The following is an 18,339-nucleotide window of genomic DNA, read 5'->3' as shown; positions in this document are numbered from 1 at the left end:
CAGTAACATTGAAACAGATCAGCAGTAACATTGAAACAGATCAGCAGCAACATGAAACAGATCAGAACAGATCAGCAGCAACATATGATTCTTCACAGTGTTATATATTCATGAGGCTGCACAAACTCTAGTTCATGTTGCTGTTTGACGTATTGTTTTGATTGTTTACTGCTATTAGTGCTTAGTGTTTTATTACTAGATGTTTTTTAGTTGATATTTTTCTTAATTCATATCTTAGATCTTATTACTGTTTTTCTTTTACATTTTGTTTTCTGTAACTGGGACCCTGTGTACAAAGTACATAATTTCATCCCAATTCAGTATTTATTCAACATTTTATTTTTTTACTTTAAAAATAAAATAAAGCAAGTCCTTATCGGCACAAATAAAGTGATGTGGAACATGTTGCATCTGTTCTTACCGAGCACAGAAGCTGCAGCGTTGTGCTGCTCTGTGAGGTGCAGCTGGGCTGTGATGGAGCTCTGTCAGGTGCAGACTCCTCTGATGGAGCAGGAGCCGGGAGGCTTGGAGGGTTTAATGTGGAGTTTAGAGATGAACTGTCACGCGCTGAAATACGTTCTGGATAAAATACAGTGAGAAACAGGGCCGGAGGACAGTTAGCGTTTATGCAAATTAGCTTAGCATTGTAGCACCGATGTTGTCCTATTATGGCGTCAGCCTCTTTTGTTAGTTAAAAATATGTTCAGAACCGATGGGATGAGTCACTTAAAATATGTTTAAAGTTAGAAAACACTCACCATCTTCCATAAATGATTCAAGTAGAGCAGTGGCCGTGTCCAAACCACCCTCCAATCCTCCATCTAGCTCGCTTTGACTTTTTTTGTCGGCCACCAAGCACAACAACACCTGCACTTCTGCATTTGACCACGGCTTTGACATTATTGTTTTTGTATAGCTTCAAAATACTAAAAGATACGCTCCTCGAGTTATTGCTAATGGCAGGCGGTAGAGAAAAATTGGTGGATCGGGTTGTTTGGAAAGACTCCACAGACTCTTCCCCCCAACCACTCAGTGACCGACAATGTTTCTGACGTCACGGCGCGGCTCGCTTGGACCCCTTGAGAAGCCAGGCCAGAATTCTGGGAGGTGAGCCGGTCCCAAGAACCATGGAAAAGACTTCAAACACACGTCAAGCCGGAAATATTCGACCCGCGCCGTGATAGTGGAATAGGGGCATAAATCTTCTGAATCACTCTTTGTCTGGCCTGTCACCTTGAGTCAATCTGCCTTGGGGGACTCTACCATGGGCACTTATGTTTGCCTCTAAGAGCATAGCTCCTATGATCATTCAGGCACACAAACTCCTCCACCATGACAAGGTGGCTATTACATGAGGAGGACTTGCTTTTGTTTTCTCTCAAATTTGCCTTAACAGAGAACAGATTCAGTTTTATTTTAGCTCCAAATATTATCCTCAAAACAGGAAGCAAAGTGCTTTAAACTTTTCATACCACCTACATAAAACACTGTAGGACCGTAGAAATTCATATGTGACCATCAGTCTTCTGCTGCACACTTCAAACATTTTCAAAACTGACACATCATTTTCACAGAGCCACTGTTTGAGACTTGCTTTTCAGTTTGCATTTCTGTCTGCCTCTCATTTACAGCGCAGTCAGGGAGTGACAGAGATTGGTATGGGGTTACCATGTTGACCACAATGAGCCACTGACAGCAGCTTTAACATTTTTATTCATCTTGGTTCCCTTTATACTTTTACATAAACTTATACATATTTGTACATAATACTTGTGATTTTAGATTTTAGCACAGTTGCATTGTGTCTGCTGATGTCAGAAAGCTTTTTCCCACAGGGAGTTAGTAAAATGCTTTTCTATATTTTTATTATAAACGCTTTATCCTAACCAATTTTCTTTCCTCAGGTCACATGCTGCACCATGTTAACATTGGCTTGACTGTCAAACAGTGTGCACACCAGATCCCCTCAGTCACAATGGAGGCTAGCATCCAACCAATCACACGCACCGTCTTACGAGTCCGTCTTCTTGTCACGCCTGATTTTTGCTGGAATGATCAGGCAAGTGATGATCTTCTTCACCTGCTTCACTTTAAATAGTCATCCAGATTTAATTTGGTCTGTCATCAATTTGCTTTTTGGGTAATTGATCAATTTTAGACTCACATTTCTGATTCACTGGTGTCAAATAAATCACAGTAATGTTGATGAAACTGGTTAAGAACATTCATCTAGACAGACAGACAGGTAGATATTAAAGCAATCAGTCAATATCTGCTACTTGTTTGTTGTTGGGTCCTGGAGGGAAACCAAGACATCCCTTTCCTCAGCAAGACTCCAGCTCTTTCTAGGGGGACCCCAGCCATTCTCAGGCCAGAGAGGATATATAATCCATCCAGAAAGGTCTGGTCTTCATCAGGGTCTCCTCCCAGTGGGTCATGTCCAGATAACCTCCAAATGGAGGTGCATAGGAGGCATCCTAATCATATGCCCAAACCACCTTAACATCCTCCTTTCAGGGAGGCAGTGTTCTGTTTTCCCAGATAAACAAGTGCCTCACCATTTATGTAAGACTGAACCCTTCCATCCTGTGGAGGCTCCATTCCAACATTACTCAAGTCCCAACAGGACTTTCCTCTGCTGGAGGCAGACTCACTCCTAACCAAGAGGGAGCATTCCACTTTTTTTTTTTCTAAAACCTAAATGATAAAGGGAGATCATGTTTTACAGGGAACCTTGCCTGGAACATAGAAATCGGAGTACTCAGAGTGGGGAGCTCACCTCCAGGACAAACCATGGCTTCTGGGCCATGACTGGACTAGACAAATATGAAAAATAATGGCAAAACATTTGGTTTCTTGACTGATGCTTGTTTTTTTCTCAGATGTCCATTGTCAGCTGGCAGTTAATGAGTTTTGTCTCATTAATATAGACTGACCTGTCATTACAGTATATTTGTATTCTAGTGCTTTTAAACAGTGTTCAGTGTAACGGGGAAGGATGAATGAGACACCAGCTGCCTAAATTCAGTCCTCCTCCTGTCTCTTGCATCACACTGGCTCATTTACACAAACAGCACAGCCATTTGTTACATTTTCACTTCAGACAATAGACGAGCTTCCCCTCTCGCCTTGTGACGTTTCTCTCTGTGCTTGAGAGCCTGCATGTCCCACCTCAGTGGGCAGATGAGTCCAGAGGGATCACAGGACGCTTAGTCCAGAGTTTGTCCTGGAATCTGAGTGGAACAGGAAGCCTGTTGTATAGAAGCTGAGTATGATGATGAATGTTTATGTTCAATTAACGATGCGTGCTTTAATCATGGGAGAGCAGTAATGGAACCCAGACGGGCTTAGTTCTGATCTGGCTGCAGATCCAGAACACGTCCCAACACATGAGCCCCCTTCTTGACACAGGAGATGGACCACAGTAGCTATGTTTACATGCACAAAATTATTTGACCGGATTGAAATGTTGTCAGATTAAATAATTCAAATGTATTGTTTACATGGGCACAATCTGTTCATGACGAGCGTTTACCTGCAGCGGGCTTTGTTCTGAACAGCAGTACTGACATGCAGAGTGCTAAACTCTCCTTAAAAGAACACAGAAGAAGAAGTTCTACTTTTGGGATGAACATAAACAAACCTGAGCACCAAAATGGACCCGCGACAGCTTTTAATGCGGTGGAGATGTTACTGCACTCCCTAACTGACCTACAGGTAATGCAGATAATTTTGAGCTCTTTCAAAGTTTCTAGTAGAAATGTTGTCGCTCACCGACCGGTTTTACTTTCCTGACACGCTAATATTATTAGCATTAGCCAGGTGGAAATGACAAAGTCGCACATGCGCAGTCAGGTCAGTTTTTCACCATCAGATAAAAACGAACAGATCAAGTGTTTACATGCGCACCGTTTGGGTTATGAATTGGCGTAAACCACCCATTTTGTTCTGACCACTAATTATTTCGAATCACGCTGAATAAACAAAAAATAACCCAGACGAGGTGTTTACATGACGTGTTTTTATTCAGAACGGCTGTTAGATCCGATTACTTATGTCCATGTAAACATAGCTAGTGACTAATTCTTACAGGCTTTGCCATTACTCTGCACATATCCTTCATTTGTCTTTAGCTCTTGATTTGTACTGGTCGTTGTTACTCAATATTTTGAGTAATCAATGTTTAAATAGGTTAATCAGAGTTAATATTGATGCAGTGCATTGAGAGTCTTCTCACCCCTTCAACTTTTTCTCCTCCACATTATAGCCACAAACTTCAAAGTATTTTTTCTGGGATTTTTTTGCGATAGACCAAAAACAAACTAGTGTATAATTGTGATGTGGAAGGAAAATGATACATGGTTTTATAATTTTAACAATTAAAGCTGAAAATCAGTGTGCATTGTATTCAGCCACTTCACTTTGATAGCCCAAACTAAATTCAGTAAAGTCCACCTTTGTGTAATTCACCCTCTTTATAAATGCATTTTGCTTGTTTGTTTTTTGTTTTTATTTATTGATTTGTTTAGACCTATTATAGCATATAATGCATAATAAGACTTAAGACCCATGCAGTGTTGCATGGGAAGAATGAGATAAGAAAGAAAATCTCATGTGTTGTCATCATTGTTTCCATACAATGACAAAATTAGTTCTCTGCATTTAACCCATCACACGTGAGATACACCCAGGTGGAGCAGTGTGCAGCTATGTAAGCGCCCAGGGATCAATTAAAAATCAGGTGTCTTGCTTAAGGACACCATGACTTGTGGGCATGGGGGGTGGAGTTGAACCTACAACTTTCTTGTCCCAAGTTGGCCGCTCTACCTGTACACCATATTGGCCCTAAGTAGCTATGTTTACATGGACATAAGTAATCGGATCAAACGGCCATTCTGAATAAAAACACGTCATGTAAACACCCCGTTTGGGTTATTTTTTGTTTATTCAGTGGGATCTGGAAAAATTTGTGGTCAGAATGAAACGGGTGGTTTACATCGATTCATAACCCAAGCGGTGTGCATGTAAACGCTTGATACGTTCATTTTTATCTGATAGTGAAAAAACTGACCTGACCGCGCATGTGTGACTTTGTCATTTCCACCTGGCTAATGCTAATACTATTAGCATGTCAGGGAAGTTAAACTGATCTGTGAGTGACACAACATTTCTACAAGAAACTTTGAAAGAGCTCAAAATGATCTGTATTACCAGTCATGGAGTGCAGTAACATCGCCACCATCATTAAAACATTATAATGGGTGATTTCAATATTCATGTAGATGTTACCATACCATGCCAATTTATTTATAAAGCACTTTAAACAGTGACAAAGCACACCAAAGTGCTGTACAGGGACAAACAGAACAAGCACACAGCAACAGATTACATAACAGGACACCAAAAAGTAGAAACCAACAAAAACAATAATGGATAACAACAACAACTGCAACATGACCAACACAGTGTGATGCACACAGACTCAGCACAGATCACACAGTGCTGAAAGCCAGGGAATAAAAGTGTGTTTTTAAGTGAGATTTAAAAACTGTGAGGGAGGGGGCCTGTCTAACGAGCAGAGGTAACTCATTCCAAAGTCTTGGGCCTGCTACAGAGAAGGCCCTGTCACCTATGCGCTTGAGGCGGGTTCCTGGGACTGTTAGGAGCAACTGGTCTGCTGATCTGAGAGAACGTGGTGGGACATACGGCTGGAGCAGATCAGTAAGATAGGAGGGGGCAGAGCTGTTTAGTGATTTATAGACATACAAGAGTATTTTGAATTTGATTCGAAGGTGAACCGGAAGCCAGTGTAGGGAGGCCAAAACAGGTGTAATGTGCTCTCTTTTGCTTGTGCTGATCAAAAACCGGGCTGCTGCATTTTGGACCAGTTGGAGTCTAGCTATGGAGGTCTGACTGATACCAAAAAGGAGTGAGTTGCAATAGTCGAGCCTGGATGTAATGAATGCATGAATTACTGTCTCCACGTTATTTTTGGACAATATGGGCTTCAGCTTAGTCAGTCGCCTCAGCTGGAAAAAGCAGGATTTAACAATCATATTTACATGATTGTTGAATTTCAGAGAAGGGTCAAGTATCACTCCTAGATTAGTGACTCTTTGCTTCACTAACGGTGACAGAACGGATCGGTCGATGCAGTGGTTGGTGATTGTGTCATTGGGAGGAAACAGCATAACTTCAGATTTCTTCTCGTTGAAACTCAAGAAATTTAAAGCCATCCAATCTCTGATGTCAGCCAGGCAGTCCAGTAACGGTTGAATAGAGCAAGTACCGTTGAGTCTGAGGGGGAAGTAGATTTGGTAGTCATCAGCGTAGCAGTGAAAAGGTATGTTATGTTTCCTGAAAATAGCACCTAGTGGCAGCAGGTATAAAGAAAATAAAAGAGGACCATGGATGGACCCTTGCGGTACCCCCCATTTAAGCGCTGCCGAGGCTGAACTAAAATCTTTGATGGAGACACAAAAGGACCTGTCAGCGAGGTAAGATCTAAACCATTTAAGGGCTGACCCTGTGATGCCACAGGTCAACAGGTTCTGTTGAACCATGTATCCCTATAACTATAAGTAGTGATCTAAAAAAGTTAAATCTGGTTGTCTGGTTAGGGTTAGGGTTAATGTGGGGTCAACTTCCCCCTGTCATGCTCCCCTCCGGTGGTGGCCCCCCTGCTACCGGTGCATTGGCGGCTGTCAGCAGCTGGGGCTGGGTAGTTGGATGTGTGCGGGCCCGCCCTGGTGGCTGCCTGTCGGGGCCTAGGTGCCCTGGCTCTGTCGGGCCTCTGTTGGGGGGTGGTATGACCTCGGTGCTCGGTGTCCATGGCCGGATCTACTCTGGAGGGGCAGGTTACCCGCGGGGCCTGTGGACTCGTCGCTGTAGCCTCCAGGGGTTTCTAAATTGTGGTTGCAGGGGATCGCCCGGGGTTTCCCTTTGCTTCTCTCTCTGGGGGGGTGCAGGTGTCCCTGTTGGAGGACTCCTGGAGTTCCGGGCTTGGGGACCGCTGTGTGTCTGTGGTTTCGGTCTTCCCTGTGTTGCCACTGTGTCCTGTGGGGACGGGTCTGTGGGTCCCCACATCCACTTTTGTACATTTTTATGGAGATACCTTATAGTGACAAGCATGCTCACACAGGTGTTTAGATTCAGGTGTTTATCAGATACCATACCATACCAATTTATTTATAGAGCACTTAAAACAGCAACAAGGCCAACCAAAGGGCTGTACAAAAGAAAACAAACATGTACAGTGGACAGGAAAACATAAAATAGAATTAAAGCTGCAAGCAGCGTTGAAGGCCCTCGCAGCGAAGCGCCGCTGCGGCCTTACGGCGACCGCAGGAACTCGAGCGACTCTTCCCGTCGCCATCGAGAACGCTCATGCTACCGCCCCGCTCCCGTTCCCCGGAGTGCGCATTCACAGAACCTTTGACATCAGCTGCGACCGCGGATATAACTATTTTAATATGTAGGGGGCGCTCTAGAGTCAAAAGTTAAAAAAACACTACTAATGTGTCCATAACTGCTTACTAATTATGCATCCAAAATCTGGTCCAGATCGGATGATATATCATTGAGATATACCTGTTGGAATATTGTAGGGGGCGCTCTAGAGTCAAAAGTTAAAAAACACTACTAATGTGTCCATAACTGCTTACTAATGATGCACCAAAAATCTGGTGCAGATTGGCTGACATATAACTCAGATATAACTGATTAAATAATGTAGGTGGCGCTCTTGAGTCAAATATTAAACAACAACACCACTGTGTCCATGAGTCCTCACTAATCAAGCACCAAAAATCTGGTGCAGATCGGACGATATATCATTGAGATATAACTGTTGCAATATTGTAGGGGGCGCTCTAGAGTCAAAAGTTAAAAAAACATTACTAATGTGTCCATCAGGGCTACATAATAAAACACCAAAAATCTGGTGCAGATCGGATGATATATCATTGAGATATAACTGTTGCAATATTGTAGGGGGCGCTCTAGAGTCAGAAGTTAAAAAACACTACTAATGTGTCCATAACTGCTTACTAATGATGCACCCAAAATCTAGTGCAGATCGGATGATATATCATTGAGATATACTTGTTGGAATATTGTAGGGGGCGCTCTAGAGTCAAAAGTTAAAAAACACTACTAATGTATCCATAAATGCTTACTAATGATGCACCCAAAATCTGGTGCAGATTGGCTGATATATAACTCAGATATAACTGATTAAATAATCTAGGGGGCGCACTTGAGTTCATGACTTCCTGTTCAAGGGGTGGGCAATGATCGATCGTAGTGACTTTGATGAACCTCGGATCAAATCTGTGGAATTTAGAGCCAAACGTATTGTAACGGCGTCACTTCTGAATTCGCCACGCCACCACGCCCACATCCTCCAGCGGAAACGCTTTGCGCTTCAAAGCAAGTCAGACCAACTTGTTGTCTGCCTTCTAACACAGGATCATCGTGATTGGGTCCAGAGTGTCAGGGAAGGAGCATTCCAAGCAAAAAAAGTCACTTCCTGTTCTGAGGGGGGCGGGGCTTTGATGACGTCAAAATTTGACTTCAGGGTATCGTCGGGCATGGGACAGGGATGACTTGTGCCAAATTTGGTGCAATTCTGTTTTTCAACGTGAAAGTTGTAGCGTTTGGAAATTTTTGGCGTGAAGCATAATTTTGAGGTCCGGCCCCGCCCCCTCAACATACGTCGGTTTGCACTGTTTTGATAAATTTTGGTCCCCCATGCCTACTGAGCAAAATGGCGCAAGTTTGAAACCGATTGAGCGAAATCCCTAGGAGGAGTTCGTTCAAATTCGCCGTGTACGAAAAGTGAAAAACGGCCAAAATTGACCCTTTGACTCAAAATGGCCGACTTCCTGTTGGGTTTAAGGCATACCTCCAAGAGACTTTTTTTCATGATTCAGTGGGTTGTACATGTGTACCAAATTTCAGCTCTCTAGGTCTTACCAGTTGTCATATCTCACGTTAGGGGGTGCTGTGGAGCAGTTTGGCCACGCCCACTTTTGGTTCCATTAAATACCTCAAATTTCTCGCGGGGGACAATTTTGGGTCAAATATGGTGAGTTTTCGAATATGTTAAGGCCTCCAAATTAGCGCTCTTTGACGGAAAAAAATTAGAAACGACACAATTACAATAGGCCTTCGCAGCGCTTAGCTGCTCGGGCCTAAATACAGATACAAATAGCAGCAGAAGCTAACTAAAATGGCCAACAGAGTAGAGAACAGACCAGGCCAAAACAAATCACACTGTGTTAAAGGCAAGAGAATAGTAGTGGGTCTTCAAGCGAGACTTAAAGACTGAGAGTGTGGGACCCTGCCGGACACTCAGTGGCAACTCATTCCACAGTCGTGGACCTGCAACAGAGAAAGCCCTGTCACCTCTGAGCTTACGACGGGTTTCTGGGACTGAGAGAAGCATCTGGTCTGCTTACCTCAGAGAGCGCGGTGGGACATATGGCTGCAGAAGATCAGTGAGATAGAATGGGGCAGAACTGTTCAGTGATTTAAAAACATACATGAGAATTTTGAATTGGATCCGAAGGTGAATGGGTAGCCAGTGCAGGGAGGCCAAAACTGGCGTGATGTGCTCTCTATAGCCTGTACCAGTTAAAAATCGGGCTGCAGCATTTTGGACCAGTTGTAGACGAGCAATGGAGGACTGACTGATTCCAAACAGAAGTGAATTGCAGTAATCAAGCCTAGATGTTATGAAGGCGTGGATCATTGTCTCAAGGTTCTTTTTGGAGAGTATAGGCTTCAGCTTAGACAGCTGTCTCAGCTGAAAAAAACAGGATATGACCATCATGTGTACGTGACTGTTGAGTTTTAAGGACGGGTCCATTATCACCCCCAGATTAGTGACCTTTTGTTTCTCTAGCGGGGCTAGAGAGAAAAGGTCAATGTCATGGTTCATGAGAAGGGGACCGAGGATGGACCCCTGTGGTACCCCCCACTGGAGCGCTGTCGATGCCGAACTAAAATCTTTGATATTGACACAGAAGGTTCTGTCAGAGAGGTAGGACCCAAACCATTTAAGGGCTGACCCTGTGATGCCCACCCACTGCTCCAGTCTAGAAATGATCTTGTGGTCGATGGTGTCAAAAGCAGATGTAAGGTCCAATAGGACAAGCAGCACAGAATCACCTGCGTCTGTGGATATGAAAATGTCATTAAAAACCTTCAGTAGAGCAGTTTCAGTGCTATGACGAGATTTGAAGCCAGATTGGAATAACTCTAGGATAGCGTGATCTCCCAAAAACTGTTTCAACTGAGACTCCACAATTTTTTCCAGTAGTTTAGAGGTGAATGGGAGTCTGGAGACAGGCCGGAAGTTGGACATGACTGAGGGGTCAAGGTTAGGTTTTTTCAGGAGGGGCTGGACAGCAGCATGTTTAAAAGTCTTTGGCACCTCACCTGAGGATAAACTGCTCTCAGAATAGCAAGAATAAAAGGACCCAGGGTAGGAAAAACTTCCTTTAGTAGTTGAGGGGGGACCACATCAAAGAGGGAACCAGATGGCTTCATGCTGCACATTACCTGCTCCAGAGAAGACAGAGAGATGGGCTCAAAGTGGTCAAACACAGCCACACACTGAGATGGGATGGACAGATCATGAGCTGGCGGAGAAATGAGTGCCCGGGTGTTTGCCACTTTTTCTAAAAAGAAATGGAGGAAGTTTTCACACAGCTCAGTTGAGGCTTCCAGAGGTGAAGGCTCACTGAGGTGTAGAACAGAGTTCAGGGTGGAGAAAAGAACTCGGGGGTTGTGGGAGTTGGAGACAATTAAATCAGAGAAGAATTTACATTTGGCAGCTTTAACGGTTTTCTGATAGTGACGCCAACTCTCCCTTAACATTTGAAAAGTAACCTGCAGCCTGTCCTTCCTCTACCTTCGTTCAGCTCTGCGACACTGCCGCCTAACGGCTCGAGTGACGTCATTCAGCCAAGGCTCTGATTTAAGTTTCATTTTTCTGGTTTTAAGGGGAGCAACACGGTCCAGAACATCTAAACAGGCAGATTGAACGGAGAGGTTAGCTCCTCAGTGGTAAGAGACACCGGGAACTGTTCGATCCTCTCAGAATTAAAACCTTCATTAAAACGAGCAGCAGTGAAACGGTTAATGGAACGCGTACGTGCAGGAACGCACGTCTTAGCAGTATGACAAGGGGGGGTGAAGTCAAACAATACAGGCATGTGATCTGAAAAAACATTGTCACCGATTTTCAAATTAGAAACAGAGACATCGCGTGTTAAAACGAGGTCCAGCGTGTGACCATGTTCCTGGGTGGGGCCGCTCACCTGCTGAGCTAAGCCAAAAGAGTCCAATAAATCCAGAAAGTCCTTCACTAAGGGCTTCTCCTGACAACACACATGCAAATTAAAGTCACCAATAAGCAAAAAGTGAGTGTATCTCTGTGTGATATCAGCCAAAAAGTCAGAGAATTCATTTATGAAGTCCTTAGAATGAGGTGGGCGGTAGAAGAGCGCACACAGAACCGTAGGACAGTGTCCGAGTTCAAAGACGCTCAGCTCGAAGCTGGCGCGGGACACCGGGATGGACAACTGTTTACAGGCCAAGTTTGCTTTAAAAACTGTTAATAATCCCCCCCGCGCCGACCTGATGGCCGCGGGGCTCTGAAACGCAGACAGTCCGGGGGTAGTAGTTCCACCAAGGCGCTGGACTCACCATGAGAAATCCAAGATTCCGTGACGAACAGAAAATCCAACTCCTGATCTTTAAAAAAGTCATTGAGGATAAACGTCTTGTTGGAAACAGACCTTGCGTTGATTAAACACATCCTGATAGGGTCCAACGCAGACACAGCCGTGGAGGGAGAAGCGCGCGCCAGCGGGCACAGGTTTTGAAGAACGGCTCCTCCAGGTCTGCTGGTGCGGCGCACAGGTAAACAACTCCAGGTGTTTACATGGACTGAGCGCGCGGGCAGCTGGCCAGCAGCCGGGCCCCGGGAGCACCACGGGTCAGAGAGGAGAAGATCAGATCCAGAGCGAGTCCTGATAGAATAATCCACACTTTGCCTCAGTTTCACCAAAATCCCTGCACGCTTCCCACGACGTCTGCGACGTTTCCCCCATGGAGAAAGGCCAGGGTCACGCAGAAGGAATGCAGGAATCTCAGATAGGACCGGTGGAGGAGAGTGCTGGCCGCTGTTCAAAAACTCCGCGGGAATTTCAGCAAATGTACGGAGCTCCAAAAGTGCCCGACGATCATACTGAAAATATGACTCGGCACACTGCACAAACCATTGTAAAAATAACAAAAATAAAATACAAGCAGAGAGCGAGAGACGGGCAGCCCTACACACCGGCGCCATCTTGGAACTTGGAATCAGATACACTCAGTTGGGTTGTGGAGACCACTAAATATATCTTGTATTTCCATGTACTGTATAAAATACTTTCTAATGATGTTAAGTATCATTATATATGTTGTTTGTTGTTGTGGTTTCTCGGTTTTGTCTTGTTTTTTTTTTCTTTCCGCAGGTCTAGTGGTAGACTTCAATGATGTTGATTTTTGTTCTCTTTATCCCTCTCTTTCCTCTATTCCTATCTCCTTCTTTACCTTTTAACTCTTCTGTCACTTTTCTGCTTTGTTATCTTTTTTGTTTTTCATCCCCATGTCCATTACATCTGAAACAAACCCAAAGTAATTTCTAATCAAATTTAATTTATATATCAAGTGGAGCATTAAGTCCAGCCATAATGCTCTGCTTGTGAAAGTAAATCTGTTGGGCATCACTTTGACACTCAGACAATAATTCTAAGTGTCACAATGCCGGACAGGACAAGGGGGGAAAAAAAAACCAAACCTGTCGCGGGTCCATTTTGGTGCTCAAGTTTGTTTACGTTCATCCCAAAAGTAGAACTTCTTTTTCTGTTTTTTTTTTAAGGCAAGTTTACCACTCTGCATGTCAGTACTTGTGTTCAGAACTAAGCCCGCTGCACGTGAACGCTCGTCATGAACAGATTGTGCCCATGTAAACAATACATTTGAATTATTTAATCTGAAAACATTTCAATCTGGTCAAAGAATTTTGTGCTATTGAGATCCACATAACTTGATTATTTATTTTTAATATTTGACCAAAAAGGCTACAACTCTTTCTTTTCTAAACACAACATGATGTTTGTCTGAAACCTCTGGGATGAATTGGATGAGTGATATGCATCACTTCAAGGTGTGCTAGGTCATTCATTTCTGATGTTAATACAAATCAACCAAAAAAGTACCAAACGTATTTATTATAATTTAGATGTTTGAAATGATTGTGTGGTTTAAGTCTTTATCGTTGCCTGGATCAGGTTCACGGGTCAGTGGGTGAGCCGTGGTGGTTGTGGGTGGAGGACCCCATCAATGACCACATCTACCATTCTGAGTACTTCCTTCTGCAGAAGAAACAGGTTAGTTTGGGTTGTGGACACTAACTATCCCAGGACAGTGTTTCTCATAGTAGCTGATAACTGATGCTTGTTCTTACCTTTATCCAGGTGCTAACTGGAGAGCCTCAGCACATTGTATTCACTATCCCCATCTTTGAGCCATTACCTTCCCAGTACTACATCAAGGCTGTGTCTGACCGCTGGCTTGGAGCAGAGGCTGTCTGTATTATCAACTTTCAGAACCTAATTTTACCTGAGAGGCACCCCCCTCACACTGGTACACACACACACACACACACATACTGTATTTCTGCTGGCTGCCAAAGTGAAACGGCAATTATGTTTTTGCCCATGTCTGTCTGTTTGTTTGTTTGTCTGTACTTTTAGCAAAATAGCCCATAAACCTATGGACAGATTTTAATTAATCTTTTGTGGGGGGTGGGGGTGGGGGGGTGGAGGAATGATTGAATTTGCATCTACGACTGATTATTTTTTACAGAATCTAGTAGAAGACAGCTGCCATAATAATCTACCTTAGCCAAAACAAAAACACCAGTTTTATTATTAAGCAGTTATGTTAGGCATTTCTCCCGTACCTATAAAAATAAAGAACCACACAACAGAGTAAGATTTTCAACAAAGCTTTTTGCAAAAAGGGGAAGTTACAACACTAGGGCTGGTTTCTGTGAACTCCGAAGGTTTTCCACATCTGCTCGCCTTTTTATTGTTCACACAGGAAGGAGGAAAAGACTGGACATCTTGATTAGGCAGATTACAATGAGGGCAAAGTGATCTTAGAACATTTTGATTAAATGCTTAAAAGAAACAATGACAGTGTAAGATTGATGGGATATGAGTTGATATGTATAACCTTGGCATTTCTGGTTTTACAAAAGAACAAACAATTCTAAGAAAAAAACAGCTTGTGTAATTACAAAGAATTCCTATCAGCTCGGACGTGGACTGATAGTTCTTTTTTCTCCAGAAACTTTTTTGCTTCATATGCACAAAGTGCAGAATTCATGAAACAGTTTAAAATGATAACATATTAAAAACTCTTACAAATTACATATTATATGCTAAAATTATATGTGGTTGTAACTGAACCTTTCTCAACACATACTGTCAGCACGACATCTTGCAAAATTGCATTATCATACATACAGTCATTCACAGAGTTAGACTACATATATCCCAGACACAAGCGGCCAAAATGGGCTTCCTTTGCAGGGTGGCTGGGTTCAGCCTTAGAGATCAGGTGAGGAGCTCCATCATCTGGAGGGAGCTCATGGAAGAACTGCTGCTCCGCCACTTTGAAAGGAGTCAGTTGAAGTGGTTCAGGCATCTAATTAGGATGCCTCTCTTCAGAGATTTTCCACGCACGTCCCACTGATAGGAGGCCCCAGGGAAGAAGTCGCTGAAGGGATTGTGTATTTTCTTTGGCCTGGGAATGCCTTGCGGTCCCCCAGATAAGTGTCGTTTGGGAGAGGAATATAATAATAATAATAATAATAATTAATTTAATTTGTAACGCACTTTTCATTAACAAAAATCTCAAAGTGCTACAGAGTGCAACTAAAATCAATGATAAAATCAACTAAAATCTGTGATAAAATCAACTAAAGTCAGTGATAAGCCTTTTTTAAAGTCAGTCAATGATTGTGGAGCTCTCAGATAGTTGGGGAGGGAGTTCCAAAGGCGGGGGGCAGCCACACAGAATGCCCAATCTCCCATGATCCTTAATTTAGTTCGTGAAAGGAGAAGAAGATGACTGTTCTGTGATCGTAGGGATCGGGTGGATGAATATGGAGCAAGAAGGTCCTTCAGATAATCTGGTGAATTTCCGTTTAAACACTGATAGGTAATGAGAGCAATTTTGTACTGAATTCTGTAGGTGACAGGAAGCCAGTGGAGGTTATGGAGAATGGGTGTAATATGTTCAAATTTATGAGCACTCAATAAAATCCTGGCTGCACTGTTTTGAATATATTGAAGCTTCTGAAGGTTTTTGCTGGGTATACCAGTAAACAGGGAGTTGCAGTAGTCGAGCCTGGAGGAGATAAAGGCATGGACGAGTTTCTCTGCATCAGCAAAGGTGAGAGATGGGCGAAGTTTGGAGATATTTTGGAGATGGAAGAAACAGGTTTTAAACTTTAATATTCGCATGGACAATGACCTTCTCACCAGAGATTTGACTTCCTGTCTGGATAGTTTTGGACTCCAGCAATACATCAAATTCCCTACTCTTTCTAAAGGTCATATTCTGGATTTGGTTTGTTGTTCTGGTGTCACCACTACTCACTACAAAGCCAATCTGTTTCCCACTTCTGATCATATACTTATTTCTTTTGATGTAAATATAATAGCTTTGAAAACCTGGACTCCTCGTGACATTACATTTAGGAAAATTAATGATATTTATCCTGACATTTTATCATCTGCCATATATGACCTTCCGTCTATTCACTGCTCTTCAACCCCTGATGAACTCACTTCCTACTATAATGTCAACCTCCAAAACCTTCTTAACACATTTGCTCCAGTCAAACACAGATCTGTTTCATTTTCTCGCTCAGCACCATGGTTTACGTTCAACCTGCGTCTTCTCAAAGCCAAGGGACACCAACTAGAACACCTGTTCAAAAAAACTGGACTCACTATACACAAATAAATGTATAACAAGCATATTTTGTTTTATAAGGACTGCATTGTCTCAGCTAAATCTGCATACTACTCTGGTTTAATCAGTTCTAACGAAGGTAACTCCAAGTCTCTGTTTTCACTGTTTGCCAAAATTACCAAGCCTCCGGACTCATTTCCCTCCCACATGTACTCTGCTGACTTTTGCAACGCTCTCATGTCCTTTTTCACTGAACAGACTAGCATCCATTGGCATCAGTCATACTCCACTTGCTTGGTTTAATTCATATCTTTCAGGCTGCACTCAGTTTATTCAATTTAAAACCCATTTCTCAAGTTTGTTTCCCGTTGCTGCAGGTGTGCCCCAGGGTTCTGTATTAGGGCCCCTTTTATTTATTATTTATATGCTCCCTCTTGGCCACATATTCCGCAAACATAATGTCAATTTTTACTGTTACGCAGATGACACCCAGCTTTACATTTCCTCAAAACCCAATTCATCTCTTCCACCCGCCTCCCTATCGGACTGTCTTATGGAAATTAGATCATGGTTTTCCTCAAATTTTCTTAAACTCAACAGTAAGAAAACAGAAGTTTTACTTGTTGGCACAGTCTCCACTTTAACCAAATTGCAGAGATTTTCCATTAATATTGACAACTCCCATGTTCATCCTTCCCCTCAGGTAAAGAGTCTGGGTGTCATACTTGATAATACGCTTTCATTTCAATCTCATATTAACTCTATCACCCGGTCTGCATACTTTCATTTACGTAATATCAACCGACTTCGTCCCTTTCTTACTCCTCATGCAACTGCCATCCGTGTCCATAGCCTTATCACTTCCAGGATTGATTATTGCAACTCTCTTCTTTTTGGTCTCCCAAATAAGACTCTCCATAAACTCAAACTCCTCCAGAACTCTGCAACTCGGGTCATAACTTGTACCCCATTCAGAGAACACCTCACTCCGGTACTGCAGCAGCTTCACAGGTTGCCCATCGAAGCCAGAATAAATGTTAAAATCTTAACTCTCACGTTCAAGTGCATCCATAACCTTGCCCCTCCTTACCTGTGTGATCTGCTTCACATCTCCACTGCTTCTCGTTCCTTCAGATCCTCATCTGCCGCTCATTTTATTGTTCCTTCTGCCCGTCTCGTCACCATGGGGAACAGAGCCTTCAGTCGCTGTGCTCCTCAGCTCTGGAACTCCCTCCCTCCTGTCATCAGGAACACAGACTCTCTTCCCTCTTTTAAATCACAACTGAAAACACACCTGTTCAAACAGGCTTATTCTCTTTAACTTTGTTTTAAGTGTTGTTTTATCGCGACTTATTTAAATTATTTTGTTGATTCTGTTTTTAATAATTGCTGGTTTTAATTGGTTTTGTAAGGTGACCTTGGGCTTTTGAAAGGTGCCCTGAAATAAAATTAATTATTGTATTATTATTATTACTATTAAACAGGTGCTTAATGTGATTTTCAAATGTAAGATCAGAGTCCATTTTTACTCCAAGATTTATATATCTGGGTTTCTCTCCCAGACAACAGGTCAAACAAAAAAATTGTAGAAACGTTTCGTCTTTCATCCGAAAGACTTCTTCAGTCTTTCAAATGAAAGACAAAACGTTTCTACATATTCTTGTTTTGTTTTGCTTTGTTTTGTTTTTTTTGAATGTCCAGAGGACCAGACTTAACTTTTTTTTTTAGATTTTTCTACCTGGATTATTGAGCATGCATCAGGATGCTTATCAGAGCTGTACCAGCTGACACCAACATCTTAACAGGACTATGGTGTAGATGAACAGATGCTGAGATATATTCATCAATTAAAACGGATTCTTCATTTTTCTGGACTGAATAAAACGTGCATTGAATTTAATGAAATGTAACGTGAGACGTCATTTATCTTTGACCCATCAAAATGAATGCGGCCATTTATTTACAGAATCAAAGTTTAACATCAAACATTTACATTAATTTGGCAAAATATGAAAATAACAACATAATTAATCAGCGAGCTGTACAATTATGATCAATTATCCACACGGCGGTGGATGAGAACTTTGCTTCAGACATTTCTAAAAATTATCTGTAATGATTTTAGCAGATAGGAGAGTTTAAAGATGGAAAGTGAAGTTTAAAGGGAGTAAAAGATGGTGTGTGAGGGGGAGTGTTGACCAGAACCGACACTCTCCATTCGAACCCAGCTTTTCCTCGGTACGCTCGGTAGTAAACTTGACTCGTTACCTCTCTGAAGATGAATCAGCAGAT

General features: G+C 42.6%; 1 protein-coding gene across 1 annotated transcript in view; it reads left to right on the top strand.

Annotated features, from left to right (window-relative positions):
- The window catches only part of LOC119410439 (activating signal cointegrator 1 complex subunit 3), a gene marked incomplete in the record, with an annotated part of 282,415 nt that overhangs the window by 164,567 nt on the left and 99,509 nt on the right, over positions 1-18,339 (top strand). The window contains 3 exon segments of the mRNA XM_037677348.1: positions 1,905-2,059; positions 13,350-13,448; positions 13,536-13,704. Coding sequence (XP_037533276.1) covers positions 1,905-2,059; positions 13,350-13,448; positions 13,536-13,704 — 423 coding nt within the window.

This window comes from Nematolebias whitei, chromosome 5, assembly GCF_014905685.2.
Source record: "Nematolebias whitei isolate Nwh7 chromosome 5, NemWhi1, whole genome shotgun sequence".
Classification (NCBI taxonomy): Eukaryota; Metazoa; Chordata; class Actinopteri; order Cyprinodontiformes; family Rivulidae; genus Nematolebias; species Nematolebias whitei.
The sequence above is the reverse complement of the archived record's forward strand: the minus strand, read 5'-3'. Positions and strand labels throughout refer to the sequence as shown.